Raw genomic sequence first — 9,948 nt, forward strand, 5'->3', positions numbered from 1 at the left:
ATTAGGCATCACTTTTCCTTTTCAAGAACTGACAAGAAATAACAGTGTGTGTCCACCTGTGAAAGGATTCTGATTAAGATGACATTCAAACAGTGTGATCTAGATAATGTCATCTGAGAAGGACCTCTGATCCTAAGCATCTTGATCTTGAATAAGATCACTTCTTTTTTCCTCCCTGTAGGGTGAACCTGTACAGATTACAAACCTGTATGACGGCACCTAAAAAAATACAGTTTCCTAAGTCAGTTTACACAGCAGCATTTTCCTGGGTAGAAAATCCTCACAAATATTCTAAAGCACTTTGCATAGCTTGAACGTGGGAATCCCTGTTAATTCACAGTTTAACTGAATTAGCTGACATCCATGTGAACAGCACTTGCTGCATATAGAAATCCCCACCCTCAGAGCAAAGGGCCTAAAAAACTTTCTTCTCAAGGTAGAATTGATCCATGCAACCTAAGAAAAATGCATCTCACATGGAGAAAAACACACTTTGAATGACCATCTAATATTTGGTTTGAAAGCACATGACTGCCAGTTACATCCATTTTGAAAAAAACAAAAATCAAAAACACAAAACGAAATTCCCTGTGAGATAAAGGAAGCTCCAGGATTCTTAATTATCTGTAGCTCACAAAGTCTCAGAATTATCATTAAATACATATCCCTCTTTGTCACAGACAAAGCATTACTGTTACTTCTACAAAAATACTCAATGAATGCTCTATGCTAGAGAAACATTAAATGATTTTGAAAACTTATCAAGCACTTGTATTAAACTCAACATTTCAGTTCCCAAGTTTCCTTTGCTTTCCCAAATCCTGTGGTTTAACATGCTTTTCTGCTCCCACACACATAAAAAAGGTATAGACATGTTTAAGTGACTTTTGCAAAGGGATTATGACCATGCCTGTCAAAGGTTCATTACATTTTGCTCTAATACAATGTTTTAGAATCAGAATGTCATTTCTGGAATCCTAATCACAAAGTGCCACCATGTCTTTCAACTACCTCCACTGCTTACTGTCTTTCCTTCTCCATGTGATTCCAGCAAAATGCTTCCCTATGAGTACAGAGAAAAGATAAGAAGAGCGGAATAGAATTCTTTTCACTTCAAATACCATTAAAGGAGAGGTAGACTGTATCCAATGATTTCCTGGGCTAAAAGTATTTGAGAAAACCAAGGACAAGGGTGGTGTGGGGGTGTTTCTTTTGTTGTTTATTTTTGGTTTGTTGGGGTTTGCTCACATTGTCAAGTTTGTTGCAGGCTGAAATGGTGGGCACAGAATTTTCCCACAATACTCAGGGGAACTGTTTGTAAAGAAGACTTTGTTTTGTTTTGTTTGGAGTTGAGATATATATATATATATATAGATATAGATATAGATATATATATATAGATATATATAGATATATATGAATAAGGCTTCTTCCGTGTTTATGCCGAGTGTTTTGAGCTGTCTTTCATGGTGATACAGTGGCGCAAGACTCGTCACTCGGTGCTCCAGTAAATTCAAGAATACCTATTGTAAGTTAAATGGAAGTGAGGTCGTCCGAAACACCCTGTGATGAATGTGATATTGATTACAGTGGCAACAAGAATACCAAATGTTCTAAAACCATTCCTCTCTAGCTCAGTGTTAGCAGAATGCTTTAGTATTTAAGGTGAACCCCCACATTTTGTGTTTTTGGGTTTGGGTTTTCTTTTATAGTTGTTGTTGTTTTGGTGTTTTTTTATTTTTTTATTTTTTTGTAGCTGCACAAATACACACATACACAAAATTAACATAAATCTAGCATTTTGTTGCATATTTAATAAAAAGATCTTAAGCCATAATTGCTGTAGCTGCTGGGTGCCTTATTTCTTCAAGAATTCGTTCTGTGCATGCAATAACTTTGGTTAAATTATTCTGGAATTAAAAGGCATAAGAGTATTTAAAATAATATGGTTTCTGAAGCATCATTGTAACAAACCAATTTCAAAAGATTCAGTTGTTGAATTTACTTCATAGTCCCTTTGTAGATCAGTTGTTCAGATTTTAAAATAGGAGTCATGTGCTGTTTTCTGTATGGCCATTAGTCTCACAAAAGGAAAAGAATGATAAAATAAGACTAAGAAATCATTCTTCCAATGATTGTCATTGAACTGATTGGTACATTAGTAAACATTCACAGTATGAAGTCTCTCTCGGTCTTCAGCATAGAAAGTAGTGCAAAAGAAAAAAATTCCAGTCTTATGACCTGTGAACAAAACTTGTTACATTTCCTCCAGAATATTAGGCATTTGCTATTATACCTCCCCAAAATTAATAATAAAATATAATCAATTTCTAAGGCCCCTGCAGCCTTTTCAAAAGTTAATTTCCAGTTAAAAATAAACTTTAATTAAATCCAAGATTAAATTGTGACCTATATTCTATTAAATAATTTACTTTCTCTTTTTTTCTACACAGTAATTCTTACAATTTCTAAAAAAAAAAAAACAACTACAGAATCCAAAGACATAGGAGATGTTATTAAAACACTGATAAAAGACTGCTCAAATTCAATAGTGCTTACATAGTAAATACTTCAGAATGCCAACTTTTCCCATCACAGCACGTTTCCCAACAATGTTGACAATTTACTTACTCACCCATGTGCACACACACTCTCTCCCGCTCACACACACATTCACTCTCCTCAGGACCATCTTCACTATTAACATTTTTCCCATTATGTGCAAAATTTTTGCATTCTATTAAAAAATATAAAGATAGATCTGCTCTATTTAAGCCTCCCTCTTCTCCAAGATGTATCATTTATTTGATATGCAATACAAATTTAGTCACAATTATGCCATGTATTACCATTAAACAGCGTACTACTGTATGCAGTGCAATCATTTGCATATTTCATTTTCATAACTGCACTCTCTATGCATGAATATATTTGGAGATGGGGGGCAGTGTCAGGTGGAGAAAGCACTTCACACATCGGTCTCCACGGCCTTTGCATTAGAACAGTTGTTTTTATCTGTCTCACTATCATCCCCCTTTCCCTGACACTTCTCTTCCCTTCCACATAAAGATTCCTTGACCCCTTCTTCCATCTCTAGATACTCTGACTTGTCCCCCAGGGATGAAGATGTTGAACTCCGAAATTTCTTGAGCAAATTAGAAGGGAGGTATGGGCAACTGACTGCATTTTGTGTCAGCTGGGTTTGTTCCTCATTTTCAGTCTCTCTGTGATAGAAATAGTTAAAGTTAGACACAATCACAGGCACAGGCAAAGCAATGGTTAAGACACCCGCAATGGCACACAGGGACCCCACAATCTTTCCTCCCACTGTGATAGGCTTCATGTCCCCATAGCCCACAGTTGTCATGGTTACCACAGCCCACCAAAACGCATCCGGGATGCTTTGGAAATGGGTAGTGGGTTCATCTGCCTCTGCAAAATACACAGCACTGGAAAAGAGAATAACCCCAATGAAGAGGAAAAAGATAAGAAGGCCCAGTTCCCGCATGCTGGCTCTGAGAGTGTGGCCCAGGATCTGCAGGCCTTTGGAGTGTCTGGAGAGTTTGAAGATCCGGAATACTCGGACCAGACGAATGATCCTGAGGATGGCAAAGCTCATGGCCTGCTGCTGCTGGCCATTGCCACCTCCTTGCTGCTGGGCCAGATCAGTGCCCAGAGTGATGAAGTAAGGCAAAATGGAGACAATATCAATGATATTCATGATGTTTTTGAAGAATTGAGCTTGGCTGGGACAAGCAAAGCATCGAACCACAAACTCAAAGGAAAACCACACAATACATACTGTCTCCACAATGAAGAAAGGGTCATTGAATATTGTGTGCCCTGAGTTCTCCAGGTGGGATGCCGATGTGTCATTCAACAACCTGCTGTGCCCACCTGCACTCAGGGCCATGATGAGATCCCTATCATCCCGAAACTCTGGCAAGGTTTCCAGGCAAAAGATGACAATAGAGATTAAGATGACCAGGACAGATACAATGGCTATGCCTCTGGCAGGGCTGGAACTCTCCGGATATTCAAAGAGAAGCCAAATCTGTTTTTTAAACTCATTCTCTGGCAGAGCCCTGTCCTCCTCTTCTCTCACAAAGCCCTCGTCCTCCCGGAACTTGAGCAGGGCTTCCTCTCCCAACTGATAGAACTTCACCTCCTCGGTGAAGATATCAAAGGGCACATTGACTGGCCTCTTCAGGCGGCCTCCTGACTGGTAATAATACAAAATGGCATCAAAGCTGGGTCGGTTCCTATCAAAAAAATACTCATTGCGCAAAGGGTCGAAGTACTGAGTCCGCTTCTCAGGGTCTCCCAGCAGAGTTTCTGGAAACTGGGCCAAAGTTTTCATTTGGGTTTCAAAGCGTAGACCAGACACATTTATCACCACGCGTTCACAGCAGTCACTGTAGCGGACTGAACTGTAGCCACCACCACCCCCATCATCCTGTGGCAGCAGGTCTGTGTACGAACACCCATCCCCATGGTCATCTTCACTATAGTAAAACCTTCCCTCCTCTTCCTCCTCCTCTTCCTCCTCCTCGTCTTCCTCTTCCTCGCTCAGCTCCCTCAGGATCTTCTCTTCAGAGCCACTGGGCATCAGGTCTGAGCAATGAGGAAAACTGCTCTGCCGATGGCGGAGTTTCTTCTTTTCAGTTCGCTGACGCCTCCTCCTCCGACTACCTCGGTTACCTTGAGGATCATGGGAGGAGTAGGCCCCACGCGTCTGGTGGTGATGGTGGGGACCTCCACCAGAACCCCCACTGCCTTCCACAGCAGCAGTGGCAGCTGCCACAGCAGCAGCTGCAGCTGCCCTGGAGTGGGCAAGTCTCTCCCGCTCTCGGGCCCGGGCCTGGGCTGCATAGCCATAAGGCATATGACTGTTGCACCCTGAGCTCTCTGCACTCACCATTGCAACCTCCATGGTGGTGGTTTTGGGAAATGGCTGGTTCCAGTTGTAAGAGAAGAAGAAAGAAAAATAGGGCAGCTTATTTTCTTACCAAATTAAGGTAAGTTTGGAAGCCTTAAGCAGATTGCCTGGAAGACTTAGGATATTTTCAGTCCAACTTTGCATTTTCTGTTTTTAAATCAGCACACCCCATGCTCCCTCTTCTCAGAGATTCAGCATTGCTTTCCAGAGCTTGGCTAGTCTAGACAACAGCCTAGTGCTCCTCAAACATAAGTCATGAAATGTTGCGGTCTCCCAAACACCTACGTGTTTTGGGGTAGATGTTCAAATCTGGAAGTATGTCTGGGATGCGGTGGGTGATGACGCTACAAGACTCAAAGGCAGCAAGTATCTGACAGCCAGAAGTTGTGCGCAGAAAATGAAATATAATTTTCTGCATGGAAATTGTACAAAACCTAGTCCATCCAATTTAAATAAAATGCAAATAAGTCTTTAGTCTCAGCACTTGCCTTCTAGTGATGGCTTGACCCATGTTAAGTTGTGGCTTAGAATATGTCCAACCATTGCTGCTCAGTCTATAAGGAAGATTTCCCAGGCTCTCTCTAAGATCATCAAAGGCTTCATGGACCCACAGACAATGACAAGTGGTAGATAGAGGCAAAGACCTTGGAAGGCAGAGAGGGTGGAAGACGAGGTTCCATCAGAAGCAAACCCAACTCTGAGGTCTCCATAGAAATCAGGAAATGAAGAACATCCTTTGGCTAACTCATTCAGAAGAAGCACTTCACCTAAGGAGGGATGGGAAACAAGCACAGGAGAAAAATAAAAAGAAGCAAATCATAGAGAGCAAACAGCCCTTTACTCTACACACACTGCTTCTCTTGTCCTCAGGCCAATTGTGAGAAACACACCAGGTGACCATAACTTCTCAAGAGCACAGGGCAGGCTGCTCTATAATTTCTCCCACTCAACATCCATCTTGCTTTCTTCTTTGGTTATTAGTTCAGCTCCGTCTATTTGTGTGTGTGTGTGTGTGTGTGTACTCATTTGTTTTGCTTCTGTCCATTCTCAACCCACATGGTTCTTGCTTTCCTCTGCCCCTTCACCAATGCCAGGTTTTAATTCTCACTAGCATCTTCTTCATTCCACAACAACAGCAATGTTGTGACTTTACAGCTGTTTCCATTATTCATTTATCTCAAGGAAATCTCTTATGATTTTTTTACTCGTAAAATGTTGCTGAATTAAGCACCCTTCCATTTTCTTTTTCTGTCTTTACTCAATATTAAAGAAGTAAGGGGGGAAAAAAAACCAAACCATTTTCTTCGGTTTAGACTTAAACCACTTGAATGAACAGCAGTTACCTAGTCTACAAAAATGTAAACAACAGAACCCATTCCCTCCACTCCACCTTTATAAGGATCAACTGAGATCATGGATGCTATCAGGATAGTACACCGTCTTGCACATAATGAATGGCAATGAATATGACAGTTATGGATAACACAGCACTGAACTACATTGTTGCCAATCCTCCCACTCCCAAAATTCACATTCTTTGCCACTGTCTGAAGTGGGGAAGGATGGAACTTGAGCGCATCCAAGGTACTACCACACTCACTGATGCCTATAAGAATCTGCACCTCACATTCTCTGAGTCCATGAAACATGCCACTGTTGTTTGTTTCTCTACTCCAGCTTCCTGAACACTTCCTACCACTCACAACCTAGAAGCAAATCCCAGTTCCCACATCACTTAGTAACTATACCCTCTCCTTGAAACCTCCATGTTCACCTGCTACACTCTTCTGAAATACGTGGATCTCGCCCTTAGAGTACACACTTTGTCCCCTTTTAATCTAACCTTGCTCTCTCATTTTCCAATTCACCCTGTACTTTTTTGGCAGACCCCAATCTGTCCTTCTATCACCTCCTGGCCCTCCTTCCTTACTTTTCTCTCATAAATCCATTGGATTCATCTCCTCAGCCAGGACTTCAGAAACCTTCTGCCCCTAACTCCGATCTCCCCCTGCTTCTTCTGAGAGGACTTCTAAGAATACAGAAAATAATCCAAAGAATAGGAAAAGATGGTAACAGGTAGAATTCAGGGCATCCTCTAGCTTCTATTACTGGAAACACTTGGGCAGCATGAGAGCAATGGCTTTCCGATGCCATTAACAGGATCCCACCCTTGAGTACCTGCTGCTCTTTGCTGTTGGTATCAGTCCCATAACGTAAATTGACAGTTGGGGAAATGGCAAACATAGGGCCTCTCACACGTATACATTCTTGATTAGACAAAAATAAAATTAGAAAATACACCTCAGCAGTTATCCCTGCTGACATCTCCTCCTGTGTCTGACTCAGCTTATGTTCAGATGTGTTTACCATGTAGGGGTCTCCAAGACCTTCCTTATAAAACTGTCCTATGGCTAAATTCACTGTGCCATGTCAGCGAACATCCTTATTGGCACAGTCCAAATACCCTGAGAATTTGTTCAACTTCTCAACACCCACAAACAGTTTGCATAGATAACATTTAAGTAAATCCTGAGTAACTGACATGCCCAAACATTTATGAATGTGCAGATGCCTCTCCTATCTAAAGGTCATGAATTAGAGGGTCTTACAGCTCGCTGTTAATTCTACTAGCCCTAGAACTACCTTCTCTCTGCCCCACAGCAAATGCTTCCTTATTCATTTATTTATTTAGGCTTGTCAGTTCCCATTTTTCTAACTCACTCTTACACATTCAAAAAGCAAACTGTGTTCCTTTTAATTGTCTTCCTAGTTGACTCACTATCCTAGAGTGACAGAAAGAAGGAAAGGGAGAAGGGATGAGGAAGTGGAGGGAGGAGTGCTAAAAAGGGGGATGGAGAGAAGAAAGAAAAAGAAAGGAAGGAAGGAGGAAAGGAGGGAGAGAAGGAAGAAAGGGGAGGAAAGAAAGAAAGAAAGAAAAGATAAATCCACCAAACAATTTTTCCAACAAATCCAACAGTTTTAAAAATATCTTTCTCAGGTATTCTTAGGAGAATCAAGCATACTTTACACGAGAGACATTTTCAGGGTTTTTTTCCCCCTCCTTTCTTAACACCAGTAAACTAATAGGATTTTGCAAGGCACCTATTCCTGTCTCTATGCTCTCAAGCACCAACCAAGCATCCCTCTTCTCTTATCCAACAACAGCAAGGCTGTTTTCCTCTCTAGATGCTTGTTTCTCCAACTGTGTTAGGGTGGTACCTGAGCCAAATCTGAGAGAAGGGCAGAAAGAAAGGGAACAAAATTAACAATTAAAAAGGTGATAGAATCAGAAAAGTCAACACCATAAGAAACACCACGTACTTTCAACACACACCATTTATCTGGTCCCTATGGACTGCTCAAACACTGAAAATGCATGCCATACTAATGTTGGGAGAGGCAGCAATACAGACCCGCTCCTCAGCTGTTGTCAAAGAAGAGGAACGGTGAGGCTGGGATCAGGCAAAATGAAAACGATGCTAAATCTAAACCCCACCTCATTGAGCAACGACATCTTTAATTGTGCTCTGGCCTCCAAACCTGGGTTCCCGCTCGGGCACATTAAGCAGGGCGCACTAGCCCCATCCCCTGGGTTGCCCCCGAGCGCCGCGTTGCATCTGCACCTCCCTTCTCCCACCTCCTGGTTTATTTTTAACCTCCTTCCATTCATGTCCTTCTGTCACATTCTCGATATTATTTATTCCTCAAATGTCCACAGTTTCTCAACAGCCAAAAGAGTAGGGTGGAGGAGAGATAAGAAAGGTATCATACTTACCCTTCCCAGCAACTGAGAAAAATAAAAATAGAGAAAAATCCCTTGGTGATTTGTTTTCCCCCTTCAAGCTGCAACAGCTGGAGGAGGGGCAGAATCATGGGGGGTGGGGGAGCAGTACAAGAAATCACTCGGATTTGGCAGGTGGAGGCTCCTAAATATCCACGGAACAAGTTCTGTCACCTTGGCCGGGGTGGGGGGTGGGAGGTGTCACAGAGTCCTCGTTACTGGAGACCAGAGGTAGGGATCAGGGATGCTCCAAGGTAGACCCGGGAGATTCCTGGTTCCTCTGGAGTTCAGCAGAGCAGACCTGGGCTGGGAACGGCAGTCAAGGTTCCCCCGAAAAAGACTCAAAATCCTAGACAGCAGCGATCACTTGTTAAGCCTGGATTCCTTCTCCAGTATCCATCCCAGTCTTGCTCTCTAGCTGGCTGCAAGAGCAGCACACGCCTCCCCTGGCTGCCAGCGCGCACGGGCAGGGGCGGGGCCAGGGCAGGCCGAGGGTGTGGCCTTTGGGGCTGTCACCCAGCGCGCCTCCCCGCTAGGCTGGGCGGGCACAGTCACGACGCTGGGACCCCACCCGTCGGCCCAGCCCCCACTACTGCTTAGCTTCTGGAAACCGTCCCGGGAACACTTGACTATCCCCAAGAGAAGAGCAAATCCCGGAGACAGATGTGTCCCGCAGGAGCTGGAATAGAAGTCCAGGACCACAGCACAGGTGCCACTAGAGAAACTGGGAGAGGTACTTCGATGGGAGATAGAGTCTAGAAAACTGCAGCGGCTTCCCTTCCTACCCTGATCTTTCTTCATCTGCCCTGGCACCTGTAGTCGTTTCTTGCCAGAATGTTCAAGAATAGGGCTCAGGTGCATCTCTGGCGAGACTGCAGGTCCCTGAACCCTTGTTTCCCCTGTGAGTACATCCCAGCTATAGTTTCAGTCTTCCTAGAACGCCAGAGTCTGCAGCCCGAGTCCAGTCTTCCAGGCTCACAGAAAGATCAACTTCACTCCTGAATTAGACCATATATTAGAGAGTGAGTGATCGAATCTGGAGAGTCACCCTGGATGAAGGTTACTGTGCTCCAGAAGTGTAAGTCGCAACAGGAGGGCAGTTTGAGGGTTTTGAGCAAACTACAAAATGCATAAGCTAGAGGCTTTGGAAGGCTGAGGTGACCCCTCTGTGAAAATGTTGCAGTGAAAATATCCCAGTCTTAACCAGAGGCTCCATGCAGGAACGTGG

The 9,948-nt window shown here is 43.3% G+C and overlaps 1 protein-coding gene across 1 annotated transcript; it reads right to left on the bottom strand.

Annotated features, from left to right (window-relative positions):
- Positions 1–1,794: 1,794 nt before the first annotated feature.
- Positions 1,795–5,624, bottom strand: Kcna4 (potassium voltage-gated channel subfamily A member 4). The gene has a single exon (XM_051184031.1). The coding sequence runs from the start codon at positions 4,931–4,933 to the stop codon at positions 2,969–2,971; it is 1,965 nt and encodes a 654-aa protein (XP_051039988.1). The 5' UTR covers positions 4,934–5,624; the 3' UTR covers positions 1,795–2,968.
- Between the last annotated feature and the right edge of the window lie 4,324 nt (positions 5,625–9,948).

The sequence above is a fragment of the Phodopus roborovskii genome, unplaced genomic scaffold (assembly GCF_943737965.1).
Source record: "Phodopus roborovskii unplaced genomic scaffold, PHOROB, whole genome shotgun sequence".
NCBI classification, from domain to species: Eukaryota; Metazoa; Chordata; class Mammalia; order Rodentia; family Cricetidae; genus Phodopus; species Phodopus roborovskii.

Excerpts from the sequence above, each read along its gene's own strand:
- Kcna4 (XM_051184031.1), bottom strand. The coding sequence starts at position 4,933 with ATGGAGGTTGCAATGGTGAGTGCAGAGAGCTCAGGGTGCAACAGTCAT.